We start from the raw sequence: 19,662 nt of genomic DNA on the forward strand, positions 1-19,662 counted from the left end.
TGATTTTTATAAGATCTTTTGCGTATTTATTGAGTCATCGTACTATTTATTAAGTTACATTAATATTTCATTGAATTTTTTTCTTTTTAACAAACAATATTATCTGCCATAAGAGGGTGAGGAGTAGGCTTAGCTTCACAATAGACTAACAATAATACGGTTCAATTTTGTTTTTGGCGAGAATTAAACTTAAGAAATCTCACTCACAAGTGAAAAAGAACACCACTATACTGTAATACTAAGTGACAAAATTTCATTGAATTTTGAAGCTGGAAAACAAGCGGGATATAAATTTAGACATTCTGAAATGTACTTATTTTAAGAAATGGATTTTGTTGAGCCTTTAAGCCTGAAATTAAATGCTAGCGAAAAAAAAAAAAAAGTTGTTTGAACGGAAAATTTTCAAGTATACTTTCGGCAAAGAGTAATGCTAGGCATAATGTTAGGGATGCTAAATATGTGCACCGAATTTAAGTGCGAATTTAATCAACAATTTGTCACGCCATCACCCAAAGTTCAATAGGCGATTAATTTCTCAAGGAAAAAGTCTTGACCGAAAACTCGTTCAGCGCCTCGCCATTTCGAAGCGTTATTGCTATTCACTCAAAGAAAGAGGAGTAAAGAAAAGGTGACAACTTAACATTTTATTTTGCAAACCAGCTGCTAATCGATTAACTCGAATCTTATTTCCCTGAATACTGAATGTGCTCGAAAACCGGTTGAAAATAAGCTTTTTTCTGCTTACATGCGTGACCTTGAAGATGCAGATGACGACACGGGTGCACTCTGCAGGACAAGAACAAAAAAATTATGCATGTTTACCAGCGGCAACCCTCTTGTTGCTCTTTCTTCTCATTCAAATCCCAAAAGGGGAAAAGTTCAAGACGAAAATAAGAATCGATGTTCTTACCAGCGGCAACCCTCTTGTTGCTCTTTCTTCCAAAAACCTTGATGGTTTGAAAAAGTCGCCATATACTCCGGACCATTTCTTGAGACTAGCGTATATATGCTTCGGCCCGACCATATCTGCCCAAAAGACAATACCCCCGCTGCCACATAACAAACAGACGATGTGAAATCAAGCATGTACATTAACTAACAACATCATTACTGTCAACCAACTGTGAAATCAAGCATTCACATTAACTAACAACGTCATTACTCTCAACCAAGTGAAAACACCAATAGTACACAACTGCAACGAGATTGTACAAAAAGAAGAGGGGTGTTCAAGTCCGGACAATTAATCCCGCAAGGGATCCATTGCCCTGCACCTCGGATGTCCAGATCAAACAATCAGACCTCTCCATTAGCTGCAAAAGTAGAGGCGCATATTTGCACATGACAGTTCAAGCAGACACACAGGTCAATATAGAACTCACCGGTAAGATGGGAAACTCATCCCAAGAACAGATGCGATGTCAAGGTCTGCTGCTCGAATAACTATTCCTTCGTCTAGAATACGGCATGCCTCATTTACTACAGGAAACAGTATCACCTCCAGAATATCTTGGTCTGTAACAGTTAAAGGCTGCCAGACATAACCAGCAAACAAGATGAGCATGACAGCCTCATAAAGCATGCATTATTTAAAGCAACTACTGAGCCTGTAACAGCAATACAGAGTGTTCCCTTTAAGGTACTGCTGTGCATAAATGAGAAATGTATTTTCTGATGTAAAGCAAAAGTACCTTTCCACCAGGCATGATGTTGGTAACTCGTCGAGATTCCTCAATGAGTGATAGGACAGAAGGATCAGGTTTTGGCTTGCTACCCTTCTCATAAATGTAATATCCTTTTCCATTGTTTTTACCTGAAATGCCAAAAGCATAAAGTAGTTAGAATAAAGAACATGTTACAATACCCTCCTACGAAGACCTAATAAAATTAGTGAAGTTCAAGATTACCATTTCGTCCATTTTTTATCAAGATCTCAACCAATGGCGATCTAAATGTGCGATCAGGGAAAGCAGCAGAAAACTCCTTTCCAACTGCAAGGGCTACTCCATAGCCTGCCAAGTCCTGAAGCCTGCAAGTCAAGAGCAGTAGATATAATTAACAATGTAGTTCTTAATTCTATGATCAGTAGGCGAAAACATTTCTAAAAAAATCCCAGATCCTACGTTAAAATGTACAAAATAAAACATGAAAAATCTAGGTATGGTGAAAGGGAAGAAAGTTACTGGAAAGGACCCATAGGTAGGCCAAAATCGCTGATGACCCTGTCAATTCTGAATACATCCACACCTGAATTGACCAATATATGGGCACCTTGTGTGTAAGGAAAGAATGCTCGATTGACTGCAAAGCCTGTGCAGTTACCAACCACAACTGGAACTTTCTTTATCATTTTTCCAACAGTCAAAAGATCAAGAATTACTTGTGCCGAAGTCTTCTCTGTCCGTACTATTTCAAGAAGAGGCATCACATGAGCAGGACTGTCCATCAAAGAACAATGTGAAATTAAGTACAAAGTACAAACAAAAAGCATTCCACCATAATTATAAGTGCATATATAAAAATTGATAAACAATAAAATGGTTTTAGGTGAGTAAGACATTTGTTAAACACGACGTTTTCAAGTGACAAATAAGCATGTTTCTTCGAGTGGTAAAAAGATGTGTGCAGCTGGGAAGAAAAATGCATAAAATAACCTGAAAAAATGTGCCCCCACAATGCGATCATGGGAGTTTGTCTTTTCCCCAACAACATTGAGGTCAATAGTGGATGTATTTGTAGCCAAGACGCAGTGAGATGGGCAAACTTTCTCGAGTTCACTAAAAATTTTCTGTTTGAGAGGAACACTCTCAATGACAGCCTGCAAACAAGGAATAATTATATCAAATAACTTTCAAATAGAAATCCAAGAGGTAATACGTAGATTTAACAATTTCATTACAACAGAAATATTAAGTAGACAGTAGATGCTCAGGCTTTCAGGCCCCGAAAAGGTGGTTAATACAGATGAGCACTAGAAACCATCTCTAACATAACGACGAAGTTTTAATAAAATTATCCTAATATAGGAAAGAAAAAATAGAAATTGAAGATAGCTGGCCTTTTATAATTCCCCACCTCTATGACCATGTCCGCATCTTTGAAGTCAGAGTAGTCCAAACTACCTTTCAGCAATGAGAGAGCCTTTTGTGCCTTGTCCTGTGTCAGCCTCCTTCTAGTTACTAAGCCTTTAACATTTCCTGTTGAAACAAAAAACGAAGAGAAGATTTCAGGTTTCTAATATCACCAGTGCATACATATAAAACCATGCCAGAGTATTACTTTATTAGTTATCTGGACACAAGTGAATTGCCAATCTGCAACAAAACTCAGCAGAGACTGTTATTCCCAGTTAATTTAAACATGATCCAATGCTTAGTTAACAGTCAAATAAAAAAATTACTAAAACCACAAATAAGTACAATGTTATCTAGGTCCCTAATATGCTATTAAAATATTGCACATAATAAAACACTACCATTCTATTAGATTAATGACAATTATCTTTCACTATATTCATTGCTCACCTAAAACTATAAATGCCATAGTAAACTTAAGAGCAAAAAAAATTATACGCTGTACTACAGCCTGAATACTGAAGCCTCATTCTTTAACTCATAGAAGAATGCTAAATCTCAAGAATTCTGCCAATGAGGTAACCACCTTCTATCGATTTTATGCCCTTCTGAAGATATTCAGAGTTGACTTCCTTTAGAACCACAGATATATTGCTCACAAGAAGGGCCGTAGCAATGCCAGAACCCATCAGACCTCCACCAATAACAGCAACTTTCTTTATTTGCCTTGGTTTAAGGCCAACATCAGTAACGTTGGGCACCTGCATAAGTTAAAATTTAAGTAGATACAACAAGAAAGAAAAGGAGGGTAGAATGCAGAAACTGCTTCCAAGCAACAGAAGATAATCAACACCCTTCACCACATTAAATAATTAGCAGATATATTCCATAAAAGCATCAACACAAATTTAATTACTCAAGGATGCATGGCGAAAACTGGATTTAGAAAGCCAAGCAGAACCATTTACAACAGACAGAAGAACATAAAACAAACGGGCAAAAATCTCATTAAGAAGCCACGAGACGGTTGGTTTAAGGCCAATTCTGACAATAGATATCATCAACTCAAAGACAGAGGACTGGCAAAAAAGAACAACTACAAAAAGAAGTAAAGAAGCTACTTGTGTATCATGATCGTACCTTAGATGTTGCGCGTTGAGCAAAAAATACATGGACAAGACCTTTTGAAGTGTCCGCTAGAACTAACTCCCTAAAAACTTTAGTCTCCTGAAATAACAATTTCATTTGTTAGAACATATGTGCACCGGTGCATGCCATTACACATATAAAAGACGATTAAACATGCATAACAAACAATGCCAATGATATAAAAAATTACCGTTAAAACACCACTGTATCCTCCATGAATAATGCCATCCTCAATCACATTGAGGCATGCTTGGTGCTGAGGCATATTGGGAGCAGTCTTCTTGGCTTGTTGTCGGGCAACTTTCAGTATCTCTCGTGCCTCAGACAGGGATCCAATTTTATCTGTCCTGTGAAGAGAGCGCAACCACGGTTTGCGCCTATCTGCAATTTCCAAAGCCCAAGAGCGAGATACTTTCAGCAACTCTTGAGGAGACACAATAGCATCTATAAGACCCAGCTTCTCCCCTTCTTCAGACAGGATTGTCTTCGATGACTAAAATGTACCACATACTATACTAAATTAGAATCAATGCAAGATGAGCTTATAATGCAAAATAATTTTGAGTAAAGCTTTTAAGCTGTTCAAAACAAGTGAACAACTACGTGGGTTCAGCATACAGACCTAAATAAGTAGTTATAAGATCGAACATGAAAAATTATTTCATAACATTTGGGTATGAAGCTCTAACACAAAAATGAGCAGAGGAGCCAATTACCAGCATCAATTCAATTGCCTTCTGAAGCCCTACAAGCCTTGGAAGACGTTGTGTGCCTTACATAGCAAAAGCATTTTCACATTTCAGTACAACAATCAATATATTTTGGTGTCCAATTTACACCTGTGTAGAATAAAAGTTATACCTCCAAATCCAGGAATCACTCCAAGTGACAACTCCGGAAGGCCAAGTTGTGTTTTTGGAGCAGCAATACGTGCGTGGCACCCCTGCACGAAATTTACTAATAAGATGCAATTGCACAACAGTTCCGACAGCAAATTTATCCACCAAACGTATGAAATCTAAAAGCTAGAAATTGTCCACTCGGAAGTAAGAGCACAAACCAATGCCAACTCCAAGCCACCTCCTAGTGCAAGTCCTTGGACGGCAGCAACAACAGGCTTTTTCGAATCTGTTATACACGTTACACACAAACAGTATTAACGAGATTGTTAATGTTAACTCTGCGTAGCAAAAATGGAGGCCAGTAATTGACGTTTTTCGAAAAGAACATTGGGGATAATACCTTCAAGCGTGTTGACCACAAAGTCAACAGATACATCAGGCAAGATCGAAACATCCCCTGCGTCGCCACACAGCAATACAACGGTGAGTTCTCAACCCATTCACCAAGTAACTCAATGCTACAAATGGAGAGATATCTACATAGTTCATTTCAATCATACCAGACTCGTGAACCTTCTCGAAAACATTGATATCGAAACCACCCGAAAACCTTCCTCCACTGCCTTCATCAACCAAAAAAACAAGAAAATAAAATTACAAAACATCCACAAAGCGAAGAAAGTGAATACAAAAATTCAAGCTTTCGATTATCTAAAATCAGATTTTCCAATTGGCTGAACTGGATCGAACAAAACGAATCGTAGCAAAACTCGATTAAGTTCTGATTTGAGGTGCTTTTATAAAAAATGGGTATCAAAAACAGCTGAGCTCAAAAACATGTTTAGTAAACACTTAAAAACAGCTTATTTTCACAGATTTGGACGAAAAAATGCTGAAACGTGAAGTGAGCTTATTCTCACATCACTGCAAATGCAGTTTTCTTTCAAAGCACAGCAATACCAAACCAGCCCAGAGAGTAGGGATCCAAGCTGAATTACCAGTCAAAACGATAGCTTTCACGTCGTTTCGCCTCCCAGCCTCCTCGAACTTCTCATTCAAGCCAGCTATAACTGCATAATCACCAAAAAAGAACCCAAAAAATCAAAAAACAAATTACGAATCGTTGAATTTTGACAAAGAAGGAGCGAAGCTAGCTGGATTACTGGGTATGGCCAAGGCGTTGACAGGGGGATTGAAGATGGTGATAACTGCAACGCCGTCGTTTCCGACCTCCAAGGTGACCTTGACCTTCGCCATGGATCCACTAACCAGAGTCCCCCTCGCCATGGATTCACGAACCAGAGTCCCCTAGGGCAGCGTGATGAAGATAAGGAGAATTACAGGGGAGAGAGAGAGAGAGAGGATGACGAGATCAGAGAGCATGGGTGCTTTTATGGAGGAGGATTCTGCCTCCAATTCTCATCCACTTCTCTCACCTATCTCACTTACAATTTTTTATCTTATTATTTTTATAAAAAAATTAATATAAGCATGACTAAATCATAACCGTTGATATAGTTAAATTGTAATCGTTCAAATAAAAAGAAGAAGGGTTAGAAAGAGACTATTCTCATCATCTTATTCTCATCCACTTCTCTTACCTCATCTCACTTATTATTTTTTATCTTATTATTTTTATAAAAAAATCAATATAAGTATGACTAAATTGTAACCGTTGATATGGCTCAATTGTAACTATTCAAATAAAAAGAAGTGAAGGATTAGATGGAGTGAGAATAGTACTCCTGCTTTCAAATTCTTTCGGGGGTGTCGTGTCTTGATTAAAATAATAGTGTCGGTCGGGGCGATGAATGTGAACAGTTACCCAGTGGCACTGTGGCAGGTAGAAAATTAATCCTTTGGTTGTTGAATTCGAAACCACATCTTCTCCAAATCTTTTCTATAAGGATCATTAGATCAAATAATACGGATTTTTAAAATTTTATTCAATGGTCTATCTATTTTAATTTTTTAGATCATCGTCAAACGCATCTTCAAAGGAGATGTTAAATTTTGACAGCTTATGTAGTACTTTGACATCTTTTTAAAGTTTTGTTCTCCAATCGATATGTCAAATTAAAATATTATTTTATTATTTATAAAATAAATTATTAAACTAATTAAAATTTAATAAAGAACATTTAAAGTTTAATCAGTAATCTGTTCACATTCCTTGATTGAAAATAAGAAAAAAGTGTGATAATTGCATCGATCAACTCAATATTAATTATAATAAATGATTAAACTAATTAAAAATTAATAATAAAAAAACATTTGAAGCTACTGTCAAATTTGACAGTAACCTCTTTTGCTGCTATTCCATATCATCGCCACATAGGATTTAACACTTCAGTTAGAGAATATTAGTGTGGTCTTTTTTTACTATTATAAATTTTGTGTACATTTTTGCATCTCCTTCAAATATGCTCTTAAAAGTTATAATAATTTTTGGTTGTTGGATGAAATTTCAAAAACCCAGATCACTTGATCCGATAACCTTGCTGAAAGAGATTCAGAGATGATCTCTTTCCGTTGAATTGTGTCGGCAATCGTTTAATTTGATTTTATTAAATTAATTTAATTTTAATACCTATTTATTAACAAGGGAAACGTTGAGAAAACTCTCTAGTAGAATTATCTATTGGGCTAAAGTAGGATTGTTTATTATTGGACTAAAGTAGGATTGTTTATTATTGGACTATAGTGAGAATAGAATCTAAGACATTTTATTTATAAATGAATATAAATACTATTAAACGTAATCAAAATACGAGGATTATGCCGAAAAATAAGATAGCAAAGAGCTCATACAAAGTTTTATTTTTAAGAAAATCTCATGCGCACAAGGTTGAAGTCAAGTGGTTGTTGCATTTTTCAGGCAGCCCGGTAGCTTTCATTCGCCCACCTACCTTTCTCGGGCGGATTTATGGGTACATACAAAATAAGAGGGCTGGGGAGGCCCGGAACATGTGCTCAGGGTTTTGCCCAAATTGTCAGTTTACATGTAAAAAAATTAAAAACATGGTCAAATCATAAGTTTGAGCATGACCATTTTGCAAGATGACAATGAGATTTAGGAATAAAATTGATTTGATGGCAAATGAAGTAGTGATTGGGAATTTGAACTTGATAAGACACCATACTTCTAATTTCTATGTAAGACTATGAAAATCTCGACTTTTTTTTTTTAAATAAATAAATTAGACCTAAAACTTCTAAGTTAGACTATAAGTTAGATATTTTTTACTCACCTAATTTTATAAATAAAAAAAAAGAAGAGTTTTATGTGCAATGAACTAATGGTGCGTTTATTACATACATCAGACTATCTCAGATTGAATTAGCATTAGGACTAAACTGAACTGGCTTGGTATGAACTAAGTAGTATAAGAATTATGAAACGTTTAGTGTAGTGCTGGATTAGGTAGGATTAAATTTTTACTTTTAATTATAAGAACTTCCACTTCATTGTCTAAAAAGGTAGAATACACTCTATAAACATAAATAAATAAAAAGCCAAAGATCAGATATCATGCCGAATACCGAAGAATCAAAATATTGAATTTTCTATCTTTCCCGTCAAAGAGTTGAGTTACACCAATATACAAGGCCAAATTGACAAATAATTGCAGTGAAAACAAAATAAAAAAAATCCAGAGACGGTGCTACATCCCATAAAAAAAAAAAAAATATGATCGAAGAAGTTGCAGAAGAAGAAGAAGAAGAAAAAGAAGAAACTTGGAAAGGATGGAGCAATTTTCTTGATGGATTTGATCAGAAAAAAATTGTTTAGGCGTGTTAAAAATGGTGGGGGAGACCAAATTGGGAGTGGGTATTGGAGGCCTTGATGCGTTGTGGGTTGAAGCATTAGGAATTGAAGCTTGCAAGAGCTTGGCATCCATGGTGGTCACGGCGACAACCGAAGCAAATAGTTGCCCCGATGCCTGTTTCCTCCCAACAATATGCAAATCCAACGCGAATCCCATCTGAGATTCAAAAACAACAAAGCCTAGAACTCGCAGGGGGTGAAGCAGGGAGGAGGAAGAAGCCAGTTTCGAAAATGGATGTGGAAGTGGGGAAGAAGAAGTAAATGTGAGGGGTGAAGCAGAAGCGAAGCAGAGAACCATATATGGTCTAAGCAAGTCCCATGGTTTTGGGGAGGATCTCGCTAATAACTTCTAGCGAGGCCTCTAGTCTAAGCGAGTCCTATTTAGTCTCATTTAAGTTAGTCCTAGCATGGAGCAAACATGTGACTACATTAGTATATAGTCCAGTCCAGTTCAGTCTAGTCCCACTTAGTAAGTCCAAACAACCACACCAATTTTAAGTCACATCAAATTTTAAAAATTATATTAATTTTTTTATTCACTTTCAAGTTTTTGTTTTTGCTCATTATTTTTGTTTCTTTCATGCCCTTCCGCCACCTTTTTTTCATCATCTTATTTTTATATTTTTTCTTGTACCGCAAGCTTAAAAAAATGAAAACTAACAATATGCTTCTAATTCAAATAATTAAGAAAACCTTTAAAAATAAAATAAAGTGTTAGTTTCGATTCTCGTTAAAATTAAATTTAAATCACATTATTACTAATTCATTATGAGGCTCAGTCTACTTCCTTATTTTGATGTATATAATATTAATTATTAAAAAATAATAACAACTACCTTTTTATTAAAATAAAAATGTAAAACATAAGAAATGAAAACGACATAATTCAATAGCTTTTAATTTATTTATTTTTGGGTAAAAACTTTTAATTTTTTTAATAGACCAACAACCATTGGGTCAAGCTGAGATAATAAAATATGACTAGAAATCTTGGTCAAAGGTCTTCAAGGTTGTTGGGAATCAATGGATCATATCAAATTCCCAACGGATCATACCAAATATTGATCCATCAATCAGTAGCGGGTCGACCCATGGGCCCAATGGATCATAACCACAACGCCCTAAACAAAACAAAACGAACTCCGACGTCGTTTCCTGCGGCAGTCCCCCATAAACCTTCCCGTCGTCGAGCACAGTGACCGAGTGACCAAAACCCCCAAAAGCCCGAAGGTTTCACCAATGGCGTCCTGCAAAGTTATCTCTAGGTTGTCCTCCCGATTACAGCCCTTCGCGCGCAATCTGACCAAGACGTTGCCGGCATCCGAGCTCTCTCAGCTCAAATCGAGCTTTCTCTCTCCGGCCTCCGCTCCCATGCGACGCATTTCTGGCCTTTCCAGGTATATTAGCTCCTCCAATACTCATTTCTCGTCTTCGTTTTCTTACGACCTGTTTGGCGTCCGAGAAAGTGTAGGCAATATTTGAATCTCAGAAAGATTTTGTCTTTGTTAGGTTACCACTGGAGTTGGGATCAATGATGCCGTTGCACAGCGCGGTGGCTTCGGCGCGGTTGATATCGAGCTTGTCGATTGACTCCCAGAGCTGGGGATTAGTTCCTCAAGGTGAGTTTTTTTTTACTTTAATTTGATGATTTACGTGCTCTGTAGCTTGTACTTGATATGATGTTAACTAGAAAATGCACACCATCTGCTTGTTTATTTGCCAACTTAATCTAATTGTTAATTGTCGGTGTTTAGCTTCGCGGACTGTCGGATCAGTCTGCCACGAACAAGTTAAATTGTTTGAGCTATGTTGCTTCATGATAAAAGAAGCTGTCAGCTGCATTGTTGAATAGTTGTTCAATTGTCCTCGAGCAATCATCTTAAGTGAAAGTGTGGTTTTGAACTACTCAGGGGACGAAGTTACATAACAAAGTTCAAATTCTGTTTGAAACAAATGAAGTTTTCTTGTTTTGGATGCTCGGCGATGTGGGGTGTTTGAGCTTAGCATTTGCTTTGAATATAAACTCTCTCTATTTGATTGAGTTTTAGTGTTCTAAGTTTCGGATTTAGGTATATATGTGGACTGCATTGGCTATCCGTTGCCTGCCTTCTTATGAGCCTCTGAGTGAGCTTGTGTGGTTAAGCCGAAAGATAACTATCCAGGGGCACACTGTGGTTATTTTCGTTTTTTAAATGGAAATTTTTGGAGCTAGATATATCCTATTGACCAAGAATTTTTCGGAGCCTCAATTCGCTGCCCACTAGTAGTTTATACAAAAATTTTAGGGTGCTCCGTATTTATAAAGAAAAAGAAAAACAGACAAATCATTTTTAAGTCGGAACTGGCATGCCACTCTCTTTGTTCTTAAAACTGGACATGCGCATATATTCACACCTGCACACTCTACCGAGTTGTAACAATGAATTCTTGTCATCTTTATGTATAACTATATCAATCAAACGATATACAACACTTAATGAAGCAATGGGTTAATTGCAAGTAAGAACTTCCTTGTTTTGCTAACCGTAAGTTCGCCTTACATCAGCCTCGATATAATCACGTTTGGCCATTTTCATGTGATAATATCAAGTACGAACTCTTAACACTTTCTTCTTTCCACATATTTCAGGGATTTCAATGCCTTTATGACAGTGTCTCCCTGCATCAAGTGGTCTCAGATACACTTCGTTCACGTTAGTGACATAAGATGTTGAACAGTTTATCGGATACCCGTGACTGTCGATTTTCATCCTTTTGTTTGAATGTCTGCAATGAGGCTGGATGCTTTTTTGTTTATATATAATGCAAGATGTGCCCGATATTGTGTACTTATTTTATCCACGAGGCCGGATGCTTTCTTTCTTTTCGGTATTCGAATTACAAAGTTATACATGACAATATGGCATTGTAAGGTGATTCAAGTTCCATTTCAAAGCTGTTCGAAAAAGTTGCCTATCTACAGAACCCTTCTCTCCCAGTCAGTTACTTGTGGGACAAACTTTGAGAGGATAAGATAAGGAGGCCCACAGTACCTTGCCATTTGCTGATAAGCCGGTGTTTTTGACGTTTAAGCTTGTAAGAAATAAATTGGATAAAAGATAGCTAGTTATTTCGTTAGCCTCAGGGAATTTGCCACTTTACCATCGCACTGGTAAGCAGCCCTGTTCAGGAACTTCGTTGAGGCATTAGGGTAGCGACCAGTGAGCCCCAAACTTATTCAACAACTGAGAGGTTTCCCTTTGCACGCGTGGATGGTGGGGTTGGCTGATAGGGTGGTCATCCTCTTAAGGCCACAAACCTTCCCCGTTTGTTTATGGTTGCAATTTATGGTGAAACGTGATGGGTACATGATATTTGATTTAAGTAAACTCAATTTGATGCTCGGGGCTTGTAGTTTACGTAGTTATGATAATTTAACTCTGCTTTCGAGAGCACATGTTTGATTCGTCTCTTATCAATGTTGGATATTCAATTTGATACATTGACCCTTTGAATGAGAAAGTGTAACATATTTACTTGGACATTGGAATGGGTATCAAAATTATTTTAATTCTTGACACTGCCCTTCATTCTTGTTCCCTCTCAGCTGTATTCAGGACTTCTTTGATTTATGACTTCTCTCTTACAAGTGAGTGGATTAGAGGCAATTGATCTCATCATCATTTCTTTTCTCTCAGGTTTCTGACTTTCTTAATTCATGACTTTCATTCTAAATGGTAACGTATGCGACTAGTTTAAGGTAATCCAGATCAAATCCAACTACATTGGGAATCCAATAAACCTTGTAAATTGGCTTTAATCATCTTATAATTATCTTACAATTAGCTTGTAATTATTCCTGATAGAAAATCATTTTGTCATAATCTCATATAAAGAATGTTAACAATCATACCATGCAAATAATACAGCCGCTGAAATCAAATATTTTAAACATATTTAAATGTAGGGGGTATTCTTCTCATACACTCGAGCGATGATAATGCTCAGCATTCTATTTATCAACGTTGAATGAGTTTAAACATTGAGATTTGTATCTATTGACTACACATATTTTAAAATTTAAACTTATCTAACAGTAATAAATAAGTTGATGAACATCATCATCACTTAAAGATGATGAGCAAAAATATTCTCTTAAATATAAAGCACATGGCAATCGTACCTTTGATTCACTTGTCAGTCACTAACACCTTTTTAGCTTTTTCATTTTAAACACAAGATAAACAGAAGAAAAAGGCAAACCAACACAATCACGGGCTGAAAACTGAGCTTTTGTCATATTTCCCTTTCTCGATAACATGCTGATGCTGCTGATCGTGCCTTCGAGAATCTCTATCTCTCTCTCTCTCTCTCTCTCTCTCTCTCTCTCTCTCATCATCTCTACATATCACGAGCCTGAATAGTCACAATTCTCCGCTTCTCCTTCTTTTGCTCAAAACAAAACCAACCCCCACCACCATCCTCTAAGTTTTCAAGTTCCAGGCATGGAGGAGAAGATGCAGAACAACTCTAAACCCTCCTCGGAGCAAGATGCAGAAGCAGAGTCTAAGGACGTTCCAAACATGGAGGAGAACATGCAGAACATCTCTAAACCCTCCTCAGGGCAAGATGCAGAAGCAAAGTCTAAGGACATTGGAAGCTTTCGTAACTCTCTTCAGGTACGTTTTCTGAACTCAACTTTAAAACTATAACCATTTCGTATTTTGTTTCAGGTTTTTAGCGGCGGAGGAAGAATGATGTCGGGGATGTGGAAGAAATGTTTGTGAAATAGTACACAAAACAAAAACTAAAAACCGAAAACAATTTTAAGTTGTATTCACTCCCAAGATTTTCTTTAATGCATTCTCTTTTGTTTTTCAGACGAAAAACAAAATGTTTATCAAATATGACCTATAATTAATGTTATTCATACCATATTTTTGTACCACATTTTCATACCATCTTATGTGGCATTTGATATGTACAACCACATCATTTAAATTAATCAGATTTTTAAATTTAGTTTATTATTTAATAAACTAAAATTAAGAAAAATTAGTTAATTAAATGATGATTGTGGTATAGAAGGAGTCTTTCTCCTTCATTTCCTTGGGTTTTGCATATTTTTCAAATGATGTGGCTGTCCACATCAGATGCCACATAATGTGGTATAAAATTGTAGGTATAAAAACATAATACGAATAACATTACTCTTGTCGATATTTCTTTTTTGCTTTTGTATTATTTTATTTCTTATTAAAGTGTCAAATTCCTTCGAGTTGTTCACATGTAAGCTTTTGATAACATTGAACTTCAGAGATAAACTACGTCAAACTCAAGTACTTTAGAAAATCAAAAACCGACTTTGTAACGAGAGAAGGGCACCAACTTATCGGTTGTCGGGGTGTTTTTTCAAATTTACTGAATTGTTTTTGTTTGTGTGTTGAAGGAACTGAGAGACCTGCGCTCTCAACTTCACTATGCTGCAGACTACTGCGAATCAACCTTCTTGAACACCAAAGAAAAGAAAGTGTGAGTCCTCTAAACAAACCTAAATTCCAAATATCTCCATATAATGACCATTTTAGCCCTCACCCCATGAACAAGAATTCAACATTTTATCTACTTATTTTAATTTTCCAGAGTGATGGAAAACACCAAAGAGTACATATGCAGAGCTGTGGTGACTGTTGTTGATCATCTCGGATGCGTCTCCGCCAACCTTAACGGCATCGTTTCCGAAACTAACGCATTTTCGGAGGCTGAGATTCGAATTGATTGCCTCAAACAAGTTGTTATTACCACCTTATTACATTAATCAAGCCAGCTTATGTTAGTTAATACATTAATTTACGTAATTGCATGAACCACTAACAGTAAACTTTGCTTTGTGGTCAGAGGATGTTCTTATGTGAACAATACACCCACAAGTTTGCTCTGCCTAGAGTCCGATGGAGGGAGATTATCCCGCGGCATAATGCACGTTTTTTATCGGCAGGTAAAATCCGAAACTGCTGTGCTACTTGCAAACATGTTCATAAACTCCACTTTTCCCACTTTCTAATTCTTTGTTTTGCGATCAGCTACCAGAGAAGCTGAGAAACCCAATGAAGATTCGAGGTAAAGTTTTTTGTCTTTATAATTTCATAGAATTTTTTTTAGATTATTTGGCTGCAGGATATTGTGCATTCAAAAGAAATTTTGAATTTTATGAATTTGATCCATGCAGGGATATTCCTAGAAACCCAGCCTCTCATAAAACCACTGACAAGCAAGAATCTGACAGAGATGTAGCAATGCCGCTTTTCTTGTCCACATCGTCTCACAAACCGTCTTTGTCCAAGGGCGAAAACAATTCAGCTTTAGGTAACATGATCCATATAGTTTTATGAACTATATATATTTAACATAAATTAGCATATTTAATGAGCCATTCTCAATGTTTAACATCGATTTGTTTTCTGTAGTGCCGGTTCATGATGGCCTCTCAATCCTGTCTAGGGGTCCAAACCTTACCTTTCACTTCCAGGTGGGTTCTACACATACATAATGTGTATTACATGATAAGTTCTAAAACTAATTTGTCTCCCATTCCTTCCATTATAGTATGTCTCTTCTTGTGTTGTCTTGCAGGAATCTCGGAAGATTAATGGACGCCTCAAGAAATCTGGGCACGGTAATGACATCTTGTCGCTCATCAGACGAGCCAAAAGAAGAGTATGAAAAAGAGAAGAAGCTATTTTGTTCCGCATTGTAGATCTCATCTCTTGCTAATAGCAGTAGATTATCCCGAAGCTTCTTTGTTTCTTTCTTTTTCAGTGGTTAGGGATGATTGTTATGGTTATGCAAATGAAATTGCATTTTACGTGGTGAGTTGTATCTTCAAAGTTTGTGTCCCTTCGGTTGCATAAAACTTAAACTGAGTGCAAACCAAGCACCAATATCCGGAAGTATGTTTTCAATACGATTAACTCCAACATTGCCAATTTCGCATAGAAGAGTGCATTGGTTGGTAAGTATTCGGCATTTCAATCTCACAAGGTTTTTCTCCACCGGGAGACTCTGTCTGACTCTTGCCACCAACCAGAAAAGGGTTGGCAGCAAAAGAGGGGCGGTTCTTGTGGTGATGGTTTTATTTTTATGGTCTAGTTGAGACATTTTAAAGTTTTATTCGAGTGATAGTCTAATCTAAACTACAGGAATAAGGATTCAAACTTGGTTGCAGAGGGGGAGGCACACTGACTTAGCCAACAAAAACTGTGATCTAGTTGAGACCCGCGAACAAAACTTTTCGGATGAAAAAAAGGAAAGAAGATCATAGAACCTTTGAGAAAAACTAGAATACATGTATTGTTGTTCCTAAAAACCAGCAAAGATCAGAAAAAGCACATCCCAAATCTCAAATGCATCAAAACCCCACTAATTACAAACACTCCAAGAGACTTCCCAATCCTTCAATAGGATGGAAGCACAAGCACACTACTTAGAAATACTGACAAGTTAGTATCCTAGGAAGTATTTCTGTATTTCTCTCTGTCTATCTGCCCCTCTCTCTCCTTTTTCGTCTCTACATTCTTCAATATTTTCCGATCAATGCCGAGCCGTTGGACTTCTTAGACCGCTTAACTTCTCAAGCTTCTCCAAGTATGAAAATCTCTTGGTGTTTATGCTAGCAGGAGGTTTGCTCATAATCTTTTCACTGTCTTCTTTGAAGTAGCTCTGCTTGTTGCCCACTGAGCTATCCTTCTCCATGTCATTCTCTTCCGTTTCAGCATTCCACCCCATGAACTCAAACAGTGTCTTTGTTGGTGTTGTGTCTCCGTCTTCCCTAGAATCCATTGAATGTGTCATGTTTGATAATGATTTTCGAGCTTGAGTATCAGCGTAAAGCACATCTTCAATCATGGACATGATTTTGAAGGCCAAGCTTTCGATCACCCTCGAATAGCTCTCTAGGATAGCGTACCCTACATCCTGCATAGAAATGAAAGAATCGCGGTTATTAGATCTGAAAACAAGTTAACAAACACAAGAAGCAAATATATGTTTGGAGTTTAGCTCTTTACCATATTGAATTGAATTTTGCTTATGTCAAGTGCAGATTGTGGGATTCCTGGGAATTTCTGCTTCAATAGGAGCAAGATCGTCTCTACTCTCTCTTCAAAGAGCTCTCTCTTCTCGAAGCTTACGGCTGAACCCCACGAAGACTTTCCACTCTTGTGGTTCATCTTTTGCTTCCAAATCACAATAGAGGCCTCGATCCTGTCTTTCAGGTCGAGAACTTTGTGCTCTGTGGACAAGTCCATGGAGTCAAAGAACTCCACAGGATCAAAGTGGTCCACTGTTATGCTCTTATAGATCGAATCACCGAGGCTAGCCCTACCGTTCTGTCAAAAGAAAATATAGTCAACCGCCCTGTTCATAAGAAAAACAAAATCTTCGAGACTAATTAGTGAGAGTGCTATGTGTAATACCTTGGGAAGAGATTCAATGTAGTTTTCGGGGATATCCATTTCGGCTAGTACTTGCGCATTGATGGCCATCGCTGCTTTTAGTACTTGGTTCATAGAGTCCTTCTGAGATTGCATCCACCTTCGGCATTCATCTGAAAGCCCTTCGGGGGGAACTTTAACATTGGGTTTCCACCATTTCTCATCATTTCTCTGGGAATTATCCTTTTCAGAATCTTGGGCACCTTTTTTCACATACCAGAACTCACTTGGGGTTCCAAAGCTATCCAGGTGACCCTGTTTTGTATAACCGATTAGCAAAAGGTGTATAATTCTGATATTCTCTAGCTAAACCAGAAAGTCTGTAAGGAATGAAGGTACTTACAAGAAGCATTGCATCGAGCTTGCGCAGGGCAGGAACGTTCATGTGCAGATCATTTCTTTGCCGGGTCACCATTATCTATCAGATTAGAAAGAAAGAAAAATTAGAATCCTGCAAGTTTTGGAATTTTGAACTATGAGAAAATTTATGGCACAGACAAAAGTGAGAAGGAGTTAAAACCTCCATGTTTGTTCCATTCTGCTGCGAAGGGACGAATTCAACGATGTGATCTGTCACAGACAAAAGCCAGCCTATTTCATTCATCCACCGTGCTTTTGCATCCGAAGACATAGGCTCTAGTTTCCTTTGTTCTCCGAAAACAGATGCTGCATTGTCATAGAAACAAAGGAGAAAGCAAAGAACACGGAATCAGAATTACCCTCATTTGGATTTCGTATTTTAATTCGTAAAATCATTAATGCAATTGCGGTGAGGCACAAAGTTATACCTGCTAGGTTAGTTATGGCATTTGATAAAGCCAACGCGGAAGAGACGCCCTTTCCACCACCCGACATATCTTCCCCCAAAAGCAACTTAGAGAACCTTTCCTTCATCATTTCCATATCTAAACACACAAAAATATTCAGACAAATTATTAAAATGATCTTTCATCTAGCTAGCATTGTGACAACTGACAAGAAATATATATAGCACGTAAAAATTATATATGCAGCAAAATATTTACCTGAAGGCCTCTTGGATTTAGGACTCTTCATCTTTTCGCCTTCATCTGCACCGGAAGCTACACCCTTATCGCGATTAGGTCCCCACATTCCTTGTGTCTCCACCGGGCCGCCTTCTGGTGTGGTCTTGGGACTCAGTAACTGAGCGGTATCCCTATCTCCCTCGCCGTCCTGCCCATTCTCAAAGGTCGAATTCTGAAGGTGTCTCGGAATCTCAAACATTCGTTTCAACTGGAAAGATCTTGTCTTCTGCATTGTTTGTTGTTGGGATGTAAAAGCTCGGACCATTGTGGAACTCGAAGACCTTAGATTATACAATCTAAAGTTACAGCAAAAATCTTAAAAGTCCGATGAGATTATTGGGAAGAAAATATAACAAAGTTTGAAATATTTCTTCACCTTCCTTTCTTGGGAAACAAACAACAACGGTGTTGTTGTGTGGGAGAAAGGAGGAGAGGTTTTGAGGGGAGATAGTTTGTTTTTCTTCTCTCCCAACAGAGAGGGATCGAGAGATGTTAGAAGATATGAAAAGGGTTTTTTGGAACTTTTGTTTTTCGACTTCGAAATGTTTGTTGAGATCGGGAAAAAGAAGCAGAGGTGATTAGTGCAGTTTTCTGTTTCTGCAGCTAAAGAACGTGGGGTGCATAAGTTTTGGAGAAACCAAAACAAAATGTAGGGTTGACGTAATTAAGGTGAATTAATTAAGATTAATGGTGTTTGTGTTTCTTGGGGTTGACTTAATTAAGATTAGTGCTTTTTTTTGGTGGGGTTGATTGTGTTTCTTGGATGAAGGGTGGTTAATTAATTTTTTTTTGTTTTTTTGAAGTTTGTTTTTATAGAGGGATTGGTGAGAATTTTGATTAACACTTTCTATACTCTCAATCTACGCGTTTTGACGGTAAAAATGGATAGCCGGTGGTTGTACATTACTATTTTTGACAAGCAATGGTCATCGCTAATTCTAAGCTAATTTGACTGGTTTTTGCTAATCATGATTAGTTTACTCCCAAGTATCAAGTATTACGGCAAATCTCTTATGTGCTCTTTGGTATTTTCCAATCACCCTGTGACAGAATAGTGTAACGTTAATGTTATGTGATGTTACTAATTGACGGGTTGTTAATATGGGTGGACAAGTTTATATTGTAGAACATGGTATAGCTAGATAAATTAAGCATATGTTACAATATCTGTGAATTGATAATACAATGCGCGAAGGTGACAGTTACATTGAAAAAATCTCATTTGTGTCATCCCATGTGGTTTTGGAATCA

At 37.3% G+C, this 19,662-nt stretch overlaps 4 protein-coding genes across 5 annotated transcripts; 2 read left to right on the forward strand and 2 right to left on the reverse strand.

The window, feature by feature from the left end:
- Positions 1 to 512: 512 nt before the first annotated feature.
- LOC103962984 (peroxisomal fatty acid beta-oxidation multifunctional protein AIM1) lies at positions 513 to 6,468 on the reverse strand. The gene is made up of 18 exons (XM_009375765.3): positions 6,229 to 6,468; positions 6,064 to 6,135; positions 5,626 to 5,688; positions 5,466 to 5,522; positions 5,284 to 5,351; positions 5,085 to 5,166; positions 4,940 to 4,995; positions 4,414 to 4,716; positions 4,215 to 4,301; positions 3,661 to 3,835; positions 3,076 to 3,197; positions 2,655 to 2,818; positions 2,184 to 2,438; positions 1,908 to 2,029; positions 1,692 to 1,813; positions 1,383 to 1,531; positions 911 to 1,049; positions 513 to 786 (listed from the first exon to the last, which is right to left on the reverse strand). The coding sequence occupies exons 1-18, from the start codon at positions 6,350 to 6,352 to the stop codon at positions 742 to 744; spliced, it is 2,205 nt and encodes a 734-aa protein (XP_009374040.1). The 5' UTR covers positions 6,353 to 6,468; the 3' UTR covers positions 513 to 741.
- Positions 6,469 to 9,953: 3,485 nt separating this feature from the next.
- LOC103962983 lies at positions 9,954 to 11,810 on the forward strand. Its single transcript, XM_009375764.3, has 3 exons — positions 9,954 to 10,291; positions 10,404 to 10,513; positions 11,524 to 11,810. The coding sequence occupies exons 1-3, from the start codon at positions 10,134 to 10,136 to the stop codon at positions 11,541 to 11,543; spliced, it is 288 nt and encodes a 95-aa protein (XP_009374039.2). The 5' UTR covers positions 9,954 to 10,133; the 3' UTR covers positions 11,544 to 11,810.
- A 1,406-nt stretch (positions 11,811 to 13,216) lies between these two features.
- Positions 13,217 to 15,746, forward strand: LOC103962982 (probable protein ABIL5). Of its 2 annotated transcripts, none has more exons than XM_048567346.1 (8): positions 13,217 to 13,552; positions 14,323 to 14,405; positions 14,517 to 14,664; positions 14,772 to 14,871; positions 14,957 to 14,993; positions 15,103 to 15,239; positions 15,341 to 15,402; positions 15,480 to 15,746. In XM_048567346.1, the coding sequence occupies exons 1-8, from the start codon at positions 13,379 to 13,381 to the stop codon at positions 15,594 to 15,596; spliced, it is 858 nt and encodes a 285-aa protein (XP_048423303.1). In that variant the 5' UTR covers positions 13,217 to 13,378; the 3' UTR covers positions 15,597 to 15,746. The 2 variants fall into 2 exon arrangements, with proteins under 2 accessions (XP_048423303.1, XP_009374038.2); XM_009375763.3 differs by having other exon boundaries at positions 13,227 to 13,552; positions 15,507 to 15,746.
- A 389-nt stretch (positions 15,747 to 16,135) lies between these two features.
- Positions 16,136 to 19,662, reverse strand: LOC103962981 (rho guanine nucleotide exchange factor 8). Its single transcript, XM_009375762.3, has 7 exons — positions 18,391 to 19,662; positions 18,154 to 18,270; positions 17,886 to 18,031; positions 17,709 to 17,783; positions 17,348 to 17,620; positions 16,940 to 17,260; positions 16,136 to 16,847 (listed from the first exon to the last, which is right to left on the reverse strand). The coding sequence occupies exons 1-7, from the start codon at positions 18,674 to 18,676 to the stop codon at positions 16,464 to 16,466; spliced, it is 1,602 nt and encodes a 533-aa protein (XP_009374037.2). The 5' UTR covers positions 18,677 to 19,662; the 3' UTR covers positions 16,136 to 16,463.

Source organism: the organism of the source record quoted next, unplaced genomic scaffold (assembly GCF_019419815.1).
Source record: "Pyrus x bretschneideri cultivar Hongxiangsu unplaced genomic scaffold, Pyrus_bretschneideri_v1 Contig1, whole genome shotgun sequence".
In the NCBI taxonomy this organism is placed as follows: Eukaryota; Viridiplantae; Streptophyta; class Magnoliopsida; order Rosales; family Rosaceae; genus Pyrus; species Pyrus x bretschneideri.